General features: G+C 35.4%; 1 protein-coding gene across 1 annotated transcript in view; it reads left to right on the top strand.

The window, feature by feature from the left end:
- The window catches only part of ARL15 (ADP ribosylation factor like GTPase 15), a 441,042-nt gene that overhangs the window by 192,779 nt on the left and 227,034 nt on the right, over positions 1-21,229 (top strand). The window contains exon 4 of the mRNA XM_025389142.1: positions 6,788-6,996. Coding sequence (XP_025244927.1) covers positions 6,788-6,996 — 209 coding nt within the window. The remainder of the gene's footprint in view (positions 1-6,787; positions 6,997-21,229) is intronic.

The following is a 21,229-nucleotide window of genomic DNA, read 5'->3' as shown; positions in this document are numbered from 1 at the left end:
TACAAAGAATCTATCTTTTTGGTTGATGGTGGTGGCTTGAGTACAGTTATTAGCAACTAATTTTTATGTTTCTGGTACATACCCAGTTCTGCAAGGAATCTCTCATTCAACATCTGATATTAAGAATTCCTTAAACATATTTACAATGAAACTTCACCCTACTCATAGTTAGGCCTTTCTCAGAGTTCTTTCGTAGTATTTGAAAACATGCAGCTATAATACAGCCATAATACAGCCTGTGCTAAGCACTGTACTAAAAACACAAAGTACATTAACCTATGTTCTTTGGGATACTTTTTGATTCTATCCTGTTTGTGAACCTTTATACTGTTCTGATACCCAACAGAATCAGTACCCAATACAAAGTTTGTATTGACTATTTAGTGGGAGGGCTTAACTTACTTTCCTATATTTTGGCTTGTTTTGTTGTGTGGGTGGGAAAGTCCATAATAAAAGTTTGAGTTTAGATATGTATGTCTTAGTCCTGCCTGAATTATTAGTTGTTTATTTAAAAAAAAAAAAAAAGATTGAGTCTGTTTAAAAGATGAAAAAAAGTCCAAAGAATCACCAATCTAAAAGACTGAGGTTTTGCAGATGGGAGGAGTTTAAAAAGAATTTAAAAGTATTGCGTTTCTCCTCCTTCTCCTTTTCATCTCCCATGCTGGGAAGCATTCCTCTTAAAGTATTAACAATACTGCTGAGGTAACCTGTGTTCTAAGGCTACAACATTCACTAAGATTCGAATACCCATTTACAATTCAAGTTCTCCCAAACTGGCTTGTTTATGGGTCTCCAGTCCCATTCAGTTTTCCAGAAGGAATTTATTCTTACTTACTTTTATGTTTTAAGACTGTGGTAAGATGATGGAAAGAGGAGAACAGCTGAACTTCTCACCCTGACTCTTCCGCCACCACAGTGTGCCTGGCAGCAGTCTTGGTTGGCCTGTTGCAGAGTCCTTCAGCAACTGCCCTCTGGGGAACCACAGTTGGATAGGGGTGACAGCAGCCCCTCCTATACCAGCAAGGCCTTGTGCTCTTCCTTTCAAAGACAGAATGAGATCTCTGTATCTGCTCCTGTCTTAGTGGTTTCTTGTGGTCTTTTATGTCAGCAGTCACTGATGGAAACGTCTAGAGCGGCACTGTCCAATGTGGTGTTTTAACTTTAAATAGATGAAACAAACGATTGAGTTTCTCAGTGACACTAGCCACATTTCAAGTGCTCAATAGCCATGTGCGGCTAGTGCCTACCGTACTGGAAAGCACAGATGTAGAATATTTTCATCACTGCAAAAATTTTAACTGGATAGCAGTGGTCTAGAGATCAGATTTTCCACAGGGATAACTTTGAGTACCTGTTTTTATTGTTGATTCCTGAATATCCCTATTTTTAAACTCATTGGTTACATCTTTCAAAGAACTACTGTTTTAAGGAACCTATTCATAGCCTTTTAATTTAATATGAGGGAACCTGGCATCCTTTTGGTTGCACATTGTCCTAAAATTGGCTTGAGTAATAGGCATTTATTGTGCTGACATAATAAGGAGTCCTTATAATGTATGTAGGTGGTTTGTTCTGCTACTCAGGGATGTGCTTGAGGACCCAGGCTCTTTCTGTTTTCCTATTCTGACATCCTTAGTGTGTAGATATGTGTCCTTCAAGGTTGCTAGAAGGCTGATGCTGTTCAAAGATTCAGCATATCACTCAATGATATCTAAAAACTGTAAGAGAGGTGGCTCTCTTTGGGCATCTCTTTTTATTGAAAAGCTAAGTCTTTTTCAGAGGTTCTCCTCAGACCTTTGCAGACCTTTGTTAGGTCTCAGTTGGCCAGATGAGTACTTGGGATTTTTAACCTCTATGATGATAGGCTGGCTTCGCTGTGAGCAGTATAAAGACTGAAATTTTTGTCTGTTTTGTTTCCTGCTGTTTCCTCAGCACCTAGAATGGTGCCAGGTGCTCAGTAAATATCTGTTGGATGAATGTATTAATGAATAATGAGAGGATGTTGTTAACATCTATAGTGTGCCACAGAAATGAATTTACACAATGAGGACTTGTTATGCTCCTGTGTTCTCCCTCTACTCTTATTGTGGTACCCTGAGCCAGACTCTCCTGGTTGGCCCTCCTGATGAGCTTAGATTCTCAAGTGTTTATTCCAACTTTTAGTGAGGCAACATTGGATGTATAATTAGGACATTTGGCACCACCCTCGCCCAGCCCCACTACTGTTAGGACTAACCCCTTTGCTTTTTAATCTAACTGTACAAACCATAGACGCGGTTTGAGTTTGCTCTTTAACCATGTTATGTTGCAATTGTAATTTAAGTGACACAGAGCATGGCATTTTCAGTCATTAAACTAAGAGTGGCCTTAGCCTGCTGTAAGACGTCACTTCCTGTGTTTGTTACTTCTTTTGGATTTGGTTTGGGGATTGAGAATGTGGGCATCAGACAGGTGTCCCTAACCTTCCCAGTTAGACTCACTCCTCAAAACACCTGGCAGCTGGGTTGATGACACAGCCAATTTTTATTTTAATCTGGTGACTAAACCATGGCCCACTAAGCTGGACTGAATAACTGCATACCACTCTTCACCTCGTTGCTGGTGAAGTGCCCTGGTCTCAGTATGGGTTAGGTTGCTGCTGACCAAAGCCATGTGGAGAAGGCAAAATGGGAATTTAGAATTCCAAGTTCAGTGTTGATGATGAAAGGAATGCTAAGACTGGGCACGAGACTGGGCAGGAGATTAAAGAAAAGTGCCTTTTCACTATTAATATATTATTCATACATTATGTCATATAAGGGACATTTTTTAAAGTTATGGTATTTCTCTTTGGGTTTGTGTGTGTGTGTGTTTGTGTATGTCTCACTATTTTCAGGTACCATCTGTACTCATAAATGTGGCAAATGAAAACATAGTTTCTCATTGAAAGAGTTGACTGCAGAAGTTGAATTTCCAGGTGTCCTGTGTTTCCAAGGGACAAGCTCTATTAAAACATGCAACCAAATTCTCTTTATATCTGACTCACTGGACACCATCTAATGTGTGGACATATTTGCTCTGCCTGCTGTATTTGCAGGCCTCATTGTAATTTGTATTACTTTACAGGATTTGATGGTTTCAGTTAAGAGGAATAATGGCTTTCTAAATATCTCTTTAGGTCCTAGCTCAGAGACTTGTATGGATGGAATAGGTACTTAATAACTATCCATTGAATTAACCAGTTGGGAAATGTTTTTGGACATATTTCCATTAATGTATGTAGGCATTTACTTACCTTTTGTTCCAATAGGGTTCCATTTCTTTTCTCCTAGCTTATGTGGTAATATAGTTCTTTACTTAGCCTCATTGCCTTTTTAGTCCATGACCTCTATTTCGAGCATATTAGACCTAAATGTATTTATTAGGTGTGTAACCTTGGACAAGTTACATAATCTTTTTGTGTTTTGGTTTCCTTGTTGATAAAATGAGATTGATAACAGTATTTACCTCATGAGAGTCATTAGACTGTCATGGGTAAGTGATTTAATATACATAAAGCACTTTGAGCAGCCACCATTCATGTCAGAACTACACTAGTTGGTCAATTGCAGCCATTAGTTGGCTATGGATGCAAACTCAATAAAGCATTCTGTGGGCATTCGTTGGCTATGTGGAATTTACAATAAAGCATGCTGCATTGATTCTTATTATGAAAACTGTGCGCTGCACATCCTTTGTGTTAGTGAAATTTATAACAAGCTTGTGTACAGATACACATGCACACTATTTTTGTTGTTTTAAACACTTACCAGCGAGTAACACTGCCTCTAGTTTTGTCCCTCCAGCTTATGGATGGTTCTCGAGCATATGGGTAGTGTCTGGATGTAGCCTGTACCAGATGCTATTGGTTTCCTACCCAGACCTCCTTTACTGGGCCAGTGCATCCATCTCCCAGCTGCTGCGAGTATTGGCTGGTAATGACTCACACCTGTACCCTTCTCCAGAGGCCTGCCCTTGGCTGACAATAATTGCCCCAACCAAATGTGTTTGGGAGATTATAAGATCATGCCCCATCCCTCTCCTGTTCCCCAGGGGTGGCTAATGACTATACAAGGGTGTAATAGCCCAGCCCCCTTGCCTTTGGACTAGACAACTTCTGTGGTTCAATCCTTGCTGTAGAGTTCCTCATCGCATCAAGCTGAGGCTAGATTTCTGAAACAATGTCTTTGCCTAGCTTCTTCTCCCATTCTAGCCTGCTTCTTTCACTTCTAGTTTCTCCTGACAGCACTCCCTCTAAATCAGGTGTACGAGAAATGCCATCTCAGGCTCTGTGTCTAGGGAACCTGACCTAAGATGTTGCTTATCTCAGTACCCCTGCTGTTTTCTTAGTTCCACCACCACCTAAGCCACTAATTCCCTACACTAAATGATCTCTGGCTTACATTCCCTCTTTATTTTTGTTTTGTTTTCTTAGTTGGACCCTGCTTGATATGCATCAACCCTGCTCATATCCCATGTCTTCACATATTTAACGTTGCTCAACATCAAATGTCATTGATCCTCTTATTAAATGTATACCTAGTTATTTTTGTGTAGTATAATGGTGAAATCACAGATTTTAGGACCTGAAAATTGGTTTCAAAGCCTTAGTCAATTATACTTCCCTCCTTAGATTGTTGTAAGAAATTGTATGAGCTTTTCTTTTTAAAACACTTAGTACCTGGAAGATAGGAAGTGCTTAATAAATGGGAGCTGTTTGGCTACTGATATTATTCTTTCAAGACATTTGCCCCTCTGGGCACCGTGGTGTGTGCCTTTAGTCCCAGCTACCCAAGAGGCTGATGCAGGAGAATCACTTGAGTCTTGAGTCCAGCCTAGGCAACATAGTGAGAACCCATCTCAAATTTAAAAAATGAAATTAAAAAAGAATTGCTCCATTTTGGGTGAAATGCCTATCTCTTGCTCCCAGAAGACCTAATGAGTGCCTCTATGACAGCACTTCATTGTACTCTATTATAATCTTAGAGTTTTCTTTTCTATTTCTCCCAGAAAATATAAGCTGCTCAGTGTCACCAGTGGTGTGTTAGCTCTCTGGGAGAGGAACAGACTTGGTATGTAGGATTTGCTGATTTCCATAGTGACAGTACTTTCACCCTGATTGATTTCAAGCTACCAACAGGATGTCACTGATGACAGAGTTGGGAAGAGAAGCAAACAGGTGACCCTTGCCAGCCTGGCCACACCAACTCCAGTCCCCACTGTTTCCCTAACACATAACATGGTATGTCAAACATAGGAGCTAGATGTTCAGTGGATGACTAAAATACAGTTATTAACTGGTTAGGACTTGATCATATGCAATAAATTGGTGAAATTCTGTGAAATCTAATTGTCGTTATGTAACCAGTAGCACCCCTTTTCTACACATGCACACATATTGCCCCTCCTATTCTTGAATGAAAGTAATGAAAGCAGTCACCGTGATGTAATGGGAAGTGCCTGTGCCTTCCCTGGGCAGATTGTCTACCAACTCATGCAAATCCCAATTTTGTGATTTATTAGATACATGACAAGGGATCACTTACTTTACCTCTCTCTGCCTCAGTTTCCTCAGAGAGTTGGACTAATCTCTAGAGTTCTAGTCTCAAATTTGTAAAGCTTAATTAGTATATACTTTTACTCCCTCATTCCCTCAATTTTCATCATTCCAGTACTGAAGTTTGAGTTAGGTGTTGTGCTATATAATGGAAATACAAAGAGGAATAATACATGACATGCCTTGGCAGACGAGATTCTCCATGTTTTTTTTAAATTTTTTAAATTTTTTTCTTGAGATGGTGCCTCGCTGTGTTGCCCAGGCTCAAGTGCAGTGGCACGATCTTGGCTCACTGCAGCCTCCACCTCCCAGGTTCAAGCGATTCTCCTGCCTCAGCCTTAGCCTCCCAAGTAGCTGGGATTACAGGTGCCCAAGGCCACGCCCAGCTAATTTTTGTATTTTTAAGAGAGAAGGGATTTCACCATGTTGGCCAGGCTGGTCTTGAACTTCTTACCTCAGGTGATTCACCTGCCTCAGCCTCCCAAAGTGCTGAGATTACAGGTGTGAACCACCACACCCGGCCTCTCCATATATATATATTTTTTAATAAACATCTTATCGTATTGAGACCATAAGTGCACTCTTGTCGTCTGTTATTTTTCCTCATGAGTTATGAAGCCAGATCCATACAAATGTATCAAAGGCCATGATTTTAGTTTTTCACAACCTTTAGCACTTTGACACATAGAGCTATTGTGCTAATAGCTCTCTAGGTGAAATTAAACAAGGCTGTACTGATCAGCAAGCAGTTCTGTTAAAAAATATCACCAAGGTAATGTTAATGGTTTGGAAAGAAGCCTTGTTGGATGTCTAGGTCATGCAGCTCTCTGGGTCAGATTCAGTCTCAATTTGTAGAGATTATATTTGATTCGAGACTATTAAAGTCTGAATTTTTTTTTTTTTTTTTTTGAGTTTAAGTCTAGGAGGTTTTATCCTGGTTCTCTCACACATATTTTTATATAAAAGTCATTAAGAATGGCTTAGATACTGTGTCTTCGTTCAAGGCCAAATCTGCCTATTGGCTCTACTGCCTTCTTTGTTCCTATCCACTGTGATCTCTGACTTTTCTAAATTCCTGTTTTAATCCATACCACAGAGTTTAGCACTTAATTTTTAAAAGATACATTGGTTTCCAGTAGAAATTACTGTTGGGAACGTTTTTCAGTTGCTGAAAGCTCTTTTTAAAACGAAAATTTGTTTTGTTTTTGACAGGGGCTGATAATATCCGGAAATACTGGAGCCGCTACTACCAAGGATCTCAAGGGGTAATATTTGTATTAGACAGTGCCTCTTCAGAGGATGATTTAGAAGCTGCTAGAAATGAGCTGCACTCAGCTCTTCAGCATCCACAGTTATGCACTTTACCCTTTTTAATATTGGCCAATCATCAAGACAAGCCAGCAGCTCGCTCAGTACAAGAGGTATGTCTCATTAATATGACAACTCTTCGTCTTCCTTACTTGTACTTTTGCTGCCACATTGCAACCTGGAAAAATGCATATAATTAGGAATGTGCTGGTTATGCTGTTTTCAACGTGAAACCTTAGTTTTCGTAGGAAGCAGAAAGCCTGTATCAATCTGTTAGCACTTGTTTACATACCTAACCCTACTTGGAGAGCACAGTTTTCTAGCTATTTAGCAATGGTTAGAAGATGTTTCTGGTTATATTTTTCATCTATTCTGAGAGGCTAAAGGCCTGGTTATTTACTGTTGTTTTAACTTGTGGACTTAGTTCATTCTCTTCTTCAGCTTTTCTAGGAACACATCATGAGCATTCCCATGCATTACTTGCCCTCAGATGTCATGTTCTTGTTCCTCTGAAGTGTTCAACGTTGACTAGGATTCATGGATCCTATTCTGTAATCTGCTAGGCTGAAAATTGATGTCTTGTCTTGCAAATTCCATGCCATCAAATACATTTCAACATGGAACCAATGTTTATCTTCCTCATTTAATTTTATTTCTTAGCTTGTATTTCTCCTATAAAAGCATGAGACTAATTGTGGGCAAATAGTGTCTCAGTCAACAGAGCCTCTGATTCATGGTACTAAAGTAATGAGATATGTGAATAGTTTTTAAAACTTAAATTGTAGTGAATTATAATGTAAGTACAGTGAAATAAAAACTCTTGATGTATTCCTTTATACTTGTAACTTTCAGGATATGTTTTCCCCTCTGCTTCAGAAAATTGCGTGCTTCCTCAAGTGATTTTGGAATAAGATGATTAATACGAACAATCTTGCCCTTCAGCCAAGAACATAACATGTTCTAACTCCAGACCTCCCTCACACTTAGCGTGTGACCCACGGCAGATAGTCTTATTCCTTGTGCCTGGCTTCTCACCTATAAAATGAGAATAATGCAATTTATTATGATAAGTTAATAAGATTAATTCAGATAATTTACTTTGAAGTTTAAACACTTAAGTAGAAGAACCATATAAACCAAGTAAATAGAGTTTTCATTCAAATTTTAGAAGCATAGTAAAAAAAAAAAAAGGCAAGGACCTATTATTTCAACAGAGCTTGTGTCTCACTTTAGTTGCCTCATTCAGCGTTAAGTACATAGCATCTTTTAAAGAATAGAGTTTGCAAAATACCTTAGAGATAATATTAAGTAATTAAATAAAAAATAGCAATGAAAATCTATTCAGAAAGTCATGAATGTGAAGATCTTCAGCATTATAATGATGGTGTCTCCTAATGTGCTTTTAAGACCTTCAGTAAATCTTTTAACTTCTCAGCATCAGTTTTTCTACCTATAGAGTAGATGTAATAGTATGTTATGATGGGTAGTTTATTATTATAAGGTTGTTTGCTGAGGATGCATTGTTATTCCGCTATTCATTCTGAAAAATCTGGTAATATGTATGTGTGCACTACTACATGTAGACAGTATAATGTGTGTGTGTAATATATACATAATTCATATACATATTGATAAAACATAGATACAAGTTTAACTTCAGATAACTTTATTCAAGTTATTTGCAATATCTGAAAAAAGATTTTCTTTTTGCTTGCAAAGTTATGAACCTGTTTATCTGTTTTCCTTAGACATCATATAATTGAAACTAATGTATCTTCAAACCTAACATATGACTTATGGTTACCTTCCATAGGAATGAAAGATGATCACATTGAATAAAGGAAACTTTTAGCAATTAATTACTTCTGAGTATTCCTTGTGTATGTTGGCTGGCTATCTTTCCTAGGTGAAGAGCAAATATCTTTTTCCCTCTTTTTGTAATTCATCTTTCAGTAAGACTGATAGCTATAAATCTAGTGTTGTCATAGATATGGTCTGAAAATGATTCTAAACTTGTGTATACTGGAGCATATGTGACTTTGAGTTTCCTTTTTGTTTGTATCCATTTTAAATTTACTTTTCTCAAAACTTTTGCTTGTAATGGAATTTGCATAATACAAATATGGGACTGCTTTAAGTAAAGCATTTTTCCCCATGATTAAATAAACATATACCAAACAGGTGCATGTCTACACTTTAGACTGCTTTAATGGGATACATGGGCAAATTCCATTATAGGTCTTGAAGTTTATGGAAGCACAGTGACATGGTTATACTTACTTTGGGTCTGGCCTAAAAAGAAAGGGATACGTCCTAGATTTTTCCCGTTTCTTGATGACAAAGAAGTTTCTCTGTGTAGTGTATTAAAATGCCTTGTTGAAGTGCCCTCAGGAATGTTTTAAGAATTAAATCAATACCTTACTGTTAGCATAAAAATGGAATTGTGGAACTGAATCTTAAACATTTTGTAAACAATAACTTTAAAGTGGTTGGGAGCAGGCATTGGTATTATAGAAGAGGCAGTGAAAGATTGAAAAGTGAGCAAAGTCACGTGTTACTAGAAATATATTTAGATAATGGTCGTCTTTTTATTCTCTCTTTCATAAAGGTGTTGCACATCCTGTGCCCTATTGCTGATAAGCATTTTTATTCATTTGCACCTGCTAATTTGTGTATGTTTTATGGAATTTCCCAATGCTGAAAAGATGATGTTTTACTCTGCAAAATACTTGTGAATTTTAGGCAAAATTCTGATTTCTCAGAATCAAGGAAGATGCATTCAACTTACCAAAAAGCACTAAACTCTGATTCAGTTAGAAAAGATAATCAGTCATAAAGGCTATTGATTCTTCTTCTCACTCCATTGAAATTATTACATTTTATGTTTAATGCAGAAAATGTGCAATAATTTATCCTGTCACTGGAGTGAATCTTTACAAACACACCTATTGCTTGATGAGCATATCAGGATACTGTTGACTTTAGAAGTGGGGAGGAGGCAGTGAAATTCAAAAGAGAAAGTCGAATTATCAGTGGGACTCCAAAGAGAATAAAAATCATAAGGAAGTTATATATGTAGTCCCCTCCCTTACTATGAGTTTGGCTATGTGTGGAGCACTGAGTTAAGAAATGAAGACAATAGTTAAAATTACTATATAACCCACAGACAGAGGGCAACATGCCCAATTATTTTCTTGCCCTTTCAGAAGCAAGTGGAGTCTTGTACATTACATATTTTTTCTTTCTGTAAGATACCTGGTAATGACCTGTGTTTAACTTACCAGAATTTTAAGATTTTATGACTTGAGAGCTGATAGTGAAAACATGTATTTTTAAACAAGCTTAAAAAAAAAACAACAAAACACTAGGAAAAAGAACACCCTTTACATACTGTCTGAAAGCCAAGCAATTCTTGCAGCAGATGTTTGTTGTATTCACTTTGGGGAGGTGTAGTTACCACAGTTTTCCAGAATTTACTCATATCAACTATTTTTCTCTATAGAAAGCATTCGAGAAAAATTTATAATTTTGTCAAGAGGCCCACTTGATACATTAGGGAAAATTCTGATCTGATTTAAGCGATAAAGCTATAAAATGAGAGAAATCTTAAGGGTAAATAGGTTGGTTTCTCATTTGTATTGAATTGTAATTGTATCTAATTTGTTTTACAACTCCCATAGGAGAGCATACTTCAGTTCTGAAGTTATTTAATAGATCAGGAGGATTTTATGAGAAGTTAAGTTGATATAGTAGCCAATAAATATAATCCTATTTTCCTTCTACACAGTTGCTGATTATGATTCTTTTACCTCCTGTTTTTTAAAATCTTATTTTCATTTTATTGGACATTGTTGTGTCTTATAAAAGGACACGTTTTGTTAACATGAAACAGTCTTTATTTTCTAGCAGCGTCATCTGATGTGATGTTTGTCTATATCCTTAATCCAAAAGTATTTAACTTTTTCAGAAATAGTATATCAAAAGTACAGTGTTAACTATTTGTTGAATATTTTCTATTAAAGTGAATACTAATTGAGAAATAGGAAGACTGTGAAACAGAGTTTTGAAGCAGAATTATAAGGTTGAATGACTCTATTGGTGCCAGGGCCCATTAACACAGGAAAATACAGCCTCTAAATTAGGGTGTCAATATTAAAGTTAAAATTTGTGATCAGGCCATTTCTCAATTTTTATGCAATTTTAATTCAGTTTGTTATTGTGATGTGCATCGACCTTGGTGTTATGTTTGAAAAACAGAATATGCAAGAAAAGTATTTGCAAGTATTTTTGTAATGATATAAACATTACTGGTTTTTTAGACCATGTTATATTTTGGTTATAAATATTCAGATTTTTTTGAACAATGCATTCATTACTCTGTGTCATGAATAGTTTGTTTATTCAATTTTCACTTTTTAATATTAGACATCTTCTGGAAGAGGGTGCTAGTATGTTTCTATGGTATTTAACTATCACGTTTAATTACGACTACTTATTTATAGGTGATTAGTTCTCCATTGTGTACTTTTTTTTTCTCCTTTCTATGAGGGATCAGAGTTTTGAAAGACTGAAGTTCTTGGGCAATCTGTGTCCCTAGATAATAAACTATACTTTAAATTATTTTATATTTATATTGCTTGATAACAGATCATTTCTTTTTTGGTAATTCTATGAAGTACTATCTTCTCTGACTTCATGTGACAAATCTTTTATTAAAAAATGCAAAGCAGTGTTTAAATCATGTAAAATACTTAGCTTAATTTAATACTACTTTCTGTATATGTAGAGAAATATGTTTGTAAAATACTCATTGGAAAGTGTCATATACTTTAAATCTTAAGAGTTTTCCAAGTGCCTTGACCTGCTTTTTGGCAGCATTTTAGAATACTGATTTGATTTCACATGGAACAGTGTACATACCTATGGTGTGAGCAGTTTGAAAATTCCCCTATGGGACATATACTTATTCTAAAATGATATGAGAGATACAAACTGTTTTTTGCTCATTCCTTACAGATGTACTGCACGCTGTTAAAATTAAATCTTGAGGAAACAATGAGAGGGTTTGGAAGTCAATTTTCCACTGAATGACTCAGCTATCTCTTGAAAATATTTATTTCAAGAGAAGTAAATATTTCTGAATTAGCAATCATTTCATTAGGTACAAAAATGTCATTATTTTAAGTGAATTTTGAAGAGTAACTTTGAAGTTCTAAGTACTAAAACAGCCAGAATATTTTATTTATTATCCATTCATTCATTTTTTTCTATATCCATTCTTTGAGAAAATTAATTTTGTATACCTGATTTTCTTGATTCTATGTCTAGCCACCTCGATCTCACTATTTTTTCCTTTGTATACCTGTGTTTCTTGTATCCACCAAGCGATGTGATTAAAATGTGCCTTGTCCACCAAAAGCAAAATTTCCATGAATAAATACATTATGTAAGAAAGGTCCATTTTATCAAGCAAATTATTTAGGTGAGGGTAACAAAGTAATACCTCTCAAAATATGACAATGTATAATAATAAAAGGATTTTTTTTATCTTCTCTTTTAAAACCCTCATTCCTTTCCACTATCTTCCTTTCTTCAGTCACATACATATCTTCATTTTATGTAAAGTGAACATTTTGAAGCCTCTTTCAATTCTTACTCTTTTTTATTCTCCACATCTAGACTTTTCACTGTCTCATTCTCCCACTTCTTCCTCTGCAGTGCTTCTCAGAGTTTCCTAATAGTTTACACCCCCAGAGCTCCTCATTTCTCACTATTTTTCAACACAGAGCAGAAAATGCAAACTTCCTATCAATTTTTCATGATACCCATATTTTAAAATCTTCTAATATTAAAAATCTTTTAATTCCTTCTGGAATCGAATGAAATTCCACAGATCTTATATGTTAATGTGCATTGAATTCCTTTTTCTTCACTCACTTATGCTTATCTACCACTCACTATTCCTAATTCACTAGGAAAACCCCTGATATGGTTTGGCTGTGCCACTGTCTAAATCTCGACTTGAATTGTATCTCCTACAATTCTCGCATGTTGTGGGAGGGACTCAGGAGGAGGTAATTGAATCATGGGGGCCAGTCTTTCCTGTGCTATTCTCGTGATAGTAAGTCTCACGAAATCTGATGGATTTGTTAGGGGGTTCCGCTTTTGCTCCTTCTTCATTTTTCTCTTGCCACCACCATGGATGAAGTGCCTTTCGCCTCCCACCGTGATTCTGAGGCCTCTCCAGCCATGTGGAACTGTAAGTCCAATTAAACCTCTCTTTCTTCCCTGTCTTGAGTATGTCTTTATCAACAGTGTAAAAATTGAGTAATACAACCCCCTCAAGATTATCTATCACATCAGGAAGTCTTCTGGAATGCCCATGACTGAGTTGGGCTCTCTCATCTGATTTCCCTTGGCAACTTGGGCTAATCCAAATCGTAATATTGGAATTTTGCCTATAACTTTTCTGTCTACTCCTTAAGGTTGTAAGTTTGTTGAAGGACAGGAATTATGGCTTGTTTATGTCTCTATGCTCAGTAAACAGTCAACCCTCCATATCTGTGAGTTTTGCATTCATGTATTCAACCAACCACCGACTGAAAATATTCAGGAAAAAGCACCGTTCTCTGAATTCAACATGTACAGTCTATTTGTCAATATTCCCTAAATAATGCAGTATAACAACTATGTAAGTAGCATTTACATTATTAGGTATTATAAGTAATCTAAAGATGATTTAAAGTGTATGGGAGGATGTGCATAGGTTATATGATAATATTGCTTCATTTGCTATCAGGGATTTGTGCATCTCAGATTTTGGTATCTATGGGAGGTTCTGGAACCCATCCTCGAAAGATACCAAGGGATAACTGTATTTTGTTTGAAAGAGTGACTACCTCAGATTCTTACCACACATACTTTCTTACTGGCTTCATACCATCAACTTTATCCAGATTTCCTTACTCTCTCTTTACTCAAGCCAATGAATCTATTTTTATCCTTGAATATAAAAAATTTTTATTTTCTTGAAACACCAAACCTGACCTTTTAATATTGCTTACAAACCACATCTTCCTCGAATCCTCACCACTCTGACCATGTTAATACATAGTTTTAAAAAGATTCAACTTGTTAATTATCATATTTACAAATGTTTGATTTTATGTTTCTACATTTGCGTTTGTCTATTTGTGGACTTTGTTTAACACCATATCAGGGTACTATTCCCTTTCCAAAATCCCTCATAGAAATTGGCAAGACATATTGACCAAATAATATTCTTTTAATATATTTTTAAATAATTGCCTATATTTATGTTATAGAGCTTATTTTGTTTGCTAGCATCAAAATCTATTTTTGCCTGTTTAGATTTATCACATAGAGACTGGTAACATAATGAAGCTCTAAAGGGAACATAATGACATGGTTTTAAAGTAATGAATTCAATTTAGTAAAAACAAATGAGGCCGAGGCAGGCAAATCATTTGAGGTCAGGAGTTCGAGACCAGCCTGACTAACATAGTGAAACCCCGTCTCTACTAAAAATAGAAAAATTAGCTGGGCATGGTGGCGCGACCCTGTAGTCCTAGCTACTTGGGAGTCTGAGGCAGGAGAATTCTTGAACTCGGGAGGTGGAGACTGCAGTGAGCTGAGATCACGCAACTGCATTCTAGCCTGGGTGACAGTGTATGGCTCTGTCTCAAAAAACAAACAAATAAAAAAAAAGTAGCCTTTTATTATTACATTAGTGAAACTTAGAAGGATTTTTAAAAATTCTTATATTTAATATGTTTTCTTTGTATATATATTTAAATATTTTATAATAATGAATCATAACTAGTAAAGTTAGAGACTGATTTTATCCAAACAATATTATTTGGCTACTTTCTGATCCTTTTGAAGTAGTATGTATTTGTGTTGTAGTGGTGATCTTCACACTTTATATCTGTATGTTAATATTATATTTTATAAAAATTAGCATTTCATTAATCCTCATTCCACAAAGACAGTGACTGATTTGAGGCAAAAGTTTAAGGTACCCTTTCCTTGTCCTGTAGTTCCTTTCATTTATTTTTTTATTTGCAAAAGAGGACTCAGTCAGTACACATTCCACAGCTTACAAAGTTAATAAAACATTTGTCGAGGTAAATTAATTTGAAAATAGACACATAGTTAATGTCAGTAAGGTGCTTTGAAGATAAAAAGCACAATAAGCGTTAGTTATTATCATTATGATAATTATTATCATTATTATTATTACATAGTGTCTGCTTTAAAATACCCTTGGTTGCTCTGGGATGGCTGAGACTAATGAGAAGGGTTAATCTGTTGGAGTTTATCCAGAACTAAGGATTTGAGACATAATGCACAAATGATTTACTTTTTTTCTTAATAGATCAAGAGATGTATTTGTTTATTCCTTCCCCTGAAAAAACAGAAACAAAACTTCCTGTTGATTTTGTAATGCAGAAGCATTGGCACTCATTTTGAATAGTTTTAATGTTTTCTTATATAATCTCTAAAAATATGTCTGAGGAGTAAATACAGGTCTTCTTAAAAGGTTCTGAAAACATAGCCGTTGATTTCTACTTCACTATCTCTGAGTCGTGTGGAGCTTAAAATTATAATTTTTATATATTAAAAAAGAGAATAGAGCATAATATGGGAAGAAAATATGAAATCTTAGTTCTTATTATAAAAAAATGAGAAGTTATGTCTTTGGGAAGTTATACAAATAACTATAACTAATTATATAAATTAACCCCAATTAGAATATCTTAAGGAGGCGTCTTTAGATTATTCTTTAGAGAGAAGACTTCAGCATTAAGCAAACTTCTTTGCAAGGCACTGCAAATATTGGCATCACAAGTCACAGGGATGAAGGAAATACTGAAACATTTTGACAGGCGAATGTATGAAAGTCAAATGTACCCCCAGCCTCATGATCAGTAAGGCATTAGTGACATGTCTGAAGAAGACATTCCCTAATATTATTGCAAATTAAGTAATAAAAGACCTCAAGAGAATGAAAAGAGAAAAGGTGCCTGAAGCCAATGAATTGCAATTGACAACCTAAAGGCAGTTGAAGAACCAATTGCTAGAGTGATTGCAAAGCTATTCATAATGTGCAGCAGACAGAGCACACCAGAAAGCTGGAACAATGCCTTCAGTTCAGCAATATTGCTTCAAAAGAATGGAAAGAGGGGAACGGGAAGAGCCACTGACCCTGAGACCAATTTCCAGGCAGCTGCACAAACTATATACTGTAATTAAAGGTTTTGACCAGTAATCACAGCAAAGCCAGACTACAGAAGTCTGGGGGAACCAGCAACGTTCATAATGCGGCAGACATCCGTAACTTAAAGCATGGAAAAAACAGGTAAGAAAGCTGGTCCATTTCTGGCAGTGACTTTGAAAAGTTCTGCTGTGTTAGCACAAGTACGAAAATCACATATTTTTGGCCTTGTTCCTCTGAGAACAAAAACATGTAATAAGAGATACCTGCTTTTATCTTTTGCGATGAATAGAATACTCTCCTACTTAGAAACAGGCTTTTTCTCCTTGCCAGTTTATTTATTTTTTTCCTTACCTATGAATTGCATGTGCCTTTGATGAAAACAAAGAACTGGACATGTGCAATGGTACATATAATAGACTGAATGCAACTTAGAAGTGGCCACTCTTCCAGTGTACATAGGCTCGGAAATGAACTAATCCACACCTGAGTAATTTGTTTATAGCACCTCTTTTCACTTTTGTTTATTAGTACTTACCATCTCTCATTCTTTTTCTTTAATAATATCTCTTTATATAGAATTTTATATTCAGCCATGATTGTATTATTTCAATAGTCACATAACCATTTCGAGGATTTATATCATGAAAAAAAGGTTATCTAGTAGTTTTGAGTGAAGATTTGATACACACTTTCAATACCAATAAGAAGGTATACTACAAAGGTCTAATGAAGAAAAATATCTTATTTGAAGGTACCACATAGCTTTCAACTGACTGGGCCTGTTATGGTCTTTGCTGTGTTTGATATCACAGTATCTAACAGTGAAGTGGTAATTACCTTCTTTAGTAGAAATTCCAAGATCTAAATTGGTACACATATAAATCTTTGACAACAAAAAAAATCTACAAGTTTTTTTACTAGGTTACAAAGGAGAAGAGTCAAGTAGGGTTTAATTTTGTTTTATTTACGCGTATATCTTAATATGTTCAAGTATCTGGATTCAGTTGCCCTAAACACAGTATAAATAGAGTTATAGTTCATGATACACCTGACATAAGATTATGGGGTTTTATAAGAATGATCTATAATGTTTAGATGGTAACTAACTCCATAAAATAACTGGGATTGTTTTCATAAATGAGAATTTAAACCAATGGAGCCTTATGGGAAGAAGGTTCTACATATGAGCTGTGAAATAATTTAGAAGTCACATAGAACAATATAATTTTAGCACGTAGAATTTGTAATATTTATTTTTGATACTGGTTAGGACTAATTATTTGTCAAGCCAAAGCAATTCTTTTTTGAAAGGGCCCAGAGTGGAAAATCTGGGTAACTTGTGTACAGTTTAGACAAGGAGAACAAAGAAATAATGCAATGAAAATAAGAGCTTGTCAGGGGAATCCTTAGAGAACAGCTGGTTGAAGAATTACAGTTGTTAACTGTGCTATAAAAGAAAAATACTCTCTCATCAGGTGTTAGCATATTTCATTGAAGACAATACTGAATAATCCTTAGAGGGATCCTGAAAAATAGGCCAAAAAGAATCTTGAGATGGAGGTGTAATGTATATGCACTAAATAGTATTTTTATTACTGTTGTTATTATTATTATGGGAAAGCAAATCATTGTGTCCAGATGAATGCTCCGATTTTCCAAAACATGGCACAAATTGTTTAGAAAGAACACTTTCTTTCTTGTTATATATAAATATTTACATTTTACTCAGTTTTCATATAGTTTCATTTAAAGTGGTATTTATTGGGCCAGGCATGCTGGCTCACACCTGTAATCCCAGCAGTTTAGGAGGCCGAGGCTGGTGGAGCACATGAAGCCAGGCGCTCTAGACAAGCCTGGCCAACATGGTGAAAACCATTCTCTACTAAAATACAAAAATTAACCAGACGTGGTGGTGCACACCTGTAATCCCAGCTACTCAGAAGGCTGAGGCACGAGAATTACTTGAACCCAGGAAGCAGAGGTTGCAGTGAGTCAAGATCACATCGCTGCAGTCCAGTCTAAGTGACAGAGTGACACTCTGTCTCAAAAAATAAAATAGTATTTGTCAAATGTATTGGAGTTAAGTGTAAATATTTGAATTATTTAAATGTTTATTTAATATGTGAATTATTTAAACAGACATCCATAAATATGGAAGTATATGTTTCTGCATATTTTGAATACTAATTTTGCATATTAACTTTGATGTTTTTCTTTAAATATAAGTTGAGACATCTTTCTGTTTTCTTAACCCTGGCTTTTTAATGACTTTTATGTTAATAAGCAAATTAAGTCCATTTTTTAAGTGAAAAAAAAAAAAACAGATTTTAAGGCAAAGCATGAAGTCACCAGGCTACTTGAGTAATGAATGGCCTGTTAATGTTAATGGAAATGTTTTTGAGCACTATCGCTATCTTTTTTTCTTTACCAGAGAAGCTCCTTGTTTTCTTTCAATATTAATAAATCTTTTAAACTGTATTAGCACAGTTTTCTGCTCTAGGGAAATACAGTCTTCTTTAATTATTCTGAATATTGTAGTAGCCCTTCGATTAGAACATTAGTTCTAGCAGTGTAGATGCAGAAAATATATTTTGTTGAAGCAATGATTGACTTTTAGGTTCTAGACATTGCTTTTTTATAAAACACTCAATATGAATCTGTGATTTTGTAATTTCATCTGTTAAAAATGGAATACAAAAATTATAATTCTTTCATTACTTGTTTTTATTTGTACTCTAGTTAGTCAAAATTTTGTCATATGTTTCTTTAGCCATGGTAATGCTGAACTGAAAAAATATACTATTTAAAGTTATATCATATTTTTAAGATGTTAAAGGAAGAGATGTGGCTGTAATTTGTGGATTTACTTTCACCACAATTATTTTTATAATAACAACTCTTCTCTCATTCATTTTGTTTACAAATATGCATACATTTGTAAAGAATTGTAGATGAGGTTACTTGATCCATCCTCTGTCAGTTAAGATTGTATGACTAAGGTTCTATAGAAAATGTGTTTCTGGGCCGGGCGCAGTGGCTCATGCCAGCCGATAATCCCAGCACTTTGGGAGACCGAGGCGGGCAGATTACTTGAGGTCGGGAGTTTGAGACCAGCCTGACCAACATGGAGAAACCCCGTCTCTACTAAAATTACAAAATTAGCCGGGCGTGGTGGCACATGCCTGTAATCCCAGCTACTCTGAAGGCTGAGGCAGGAGAATCACTTGAACCTGGGAGGCCGAGGTTGCGGTGAGCCGAGATCGTGCCATTGCAGTCCAGCCTGCGCAACCAGAGTGAAATTCCGCCTCATAAAAAAAAGAAAATGTATTTCTATCATTTTCATTTGGATCCCCATGTGATATTACATAATTTTTAAATCTTTAATCTTATTTTAATAATCAGCATGAATGATTAATAAAGCCATGTGGTGCCATTTTACAAAAAGGTATACAGTGAAAAGTCATTCACTTTTCTACTCAAGTGCCCTGTTCAGCTCTAATTTACAACTCTCAGTCTGAAACCAGGCTGCTTTATGACTCAACTTTGAATGTCAAAAGGTTAGAAATGCCAACTTAATGAATTTTCTTTAGCAGCAAAATGAAACGTGGACTATTTATTAATATAGTCCATATTTGAATTCATTAAATTCCTTCAAATTTAGTGATTTTCTTAAAGATGGTACTTCTAAAACACTTTCAAGAAAATTAATTTTAATAGTTTAAGCTCTAACTTGTTACCAAGGTATGAATTTTTAGCAGTTTACTGAGTCAAATGAGGAAGAAGACTTAGAAGAACCATGTACAGTAATTCACAATTTATTTGTGATTACATGAGGTAAACATCTAAGCAGTCATACTGTGTTTATTAATTATTATTAATTATGAAAAATTTCAAACATATAGATAAGTATAGAAAATAGCAGACAAACCCATCCAATTCATTACCCATTAACATGTTAACATTTTATCATAGTTGTTTCAGATCTTTTCTTTAAACAAACAAATCATGAAAGCTGTATTTAAAGCTCCTTCCTTTCCCTTCCTCATCATTTTTGCATCCTTTCTCCTTCAGAAGCAAGGAATATCTTTGATTGACTACATATGCATGTGTCTCTAAATAATATACAATAATGGTTTGTGTGACAAAAATTTATGTAAGTGATGCCTTACAACATTTTAAAAAAATGTTCTGCTGTTATATTTAAGTTCCTTCTGGATTTTTGTGATTATAAACAAAGCTGTTGTTAAATATCTTTGTACATGTTTCCTTGTATATGCAAGCATTTCTCAAGTGAATACATGGAAAATTGGAGTTATGGGGTGACATGATATACCCAAGTTTAACTTGATTAATATTTAACTTGGCACTTTGGTTTGGAGATGACAAACAGTAAGACTCGGAAGTCAGAACTTCTGGATTTCAGTCCTTCTTACTGTTGACCATCTAAATTATATTGGGCAAAAACTTAAAAGTCTGTTTTCTCATCTGGAAAATGGGGCTAATCCTAGAACCTACCTCGTAGTGAATGGTGAGGATGAAAGGAGGGTATAGCACATAGAGAGTCTTACTCAGTGTTAACGGTTGCTCCCTACTTTCTTCCCCCTCCTCCTGACAGGGTTGTTATGAGGGTTGAAGGAGTTAATGTTCCATAAGGCAATTATATCAGTGTCTGGTATAGAGTGAATGTCATGGGAGTGCTTTTTAAATACACAAAAGTCAAACAAAAAAAATTTAATTTCGTCGCAAAGGAATATATTTATATCCCTTTGAGGGTACTTGAAGAATAAACTCCAAATGTAAAAAAGAAAACACTGCAAAGCTATAAAGCCCTTACACAACCCTTACAACTTTTGTTAGGTTAAATTATAAACAGTTAACTTATTTTGCTTCCATTCATATGTGCAGTATTCCGGGCAGAAGTTTTTTTTTAATCATTAGCCAATAAAATGTGCTTTTCTCTCTAGTTATGAGGAAACCAGGAAAACCAAATCTTTTGATTTTCACTTGTGACATTTCATACCAAGTCTTGTTCTTTAAGATGTTCCAGATCTATCATTCTGCCCTCATTTTTAATATGTCAAGTGTGCAGTACTGTTATATTAGTA

The sequence above is a fragment of the Theropithecus gelada genome, chromosome 6 (genome assembly GCF_003255815.1).
Source record: "Theropithecus gelada isolate Dixy chromosome 6, Tgel_1.0, whole genome shotgun sequence".
Taxonomy (NCBI): domain Eukaryota; kingdom Metazoa; phylum Chordata; class Mammalia; order Primates; family Cercopithecidae; genus Theropithecus; species Theropithecus gelada.
This window is presented reverse-complemented; position numbering and strand designations above follow the sequence as displayed.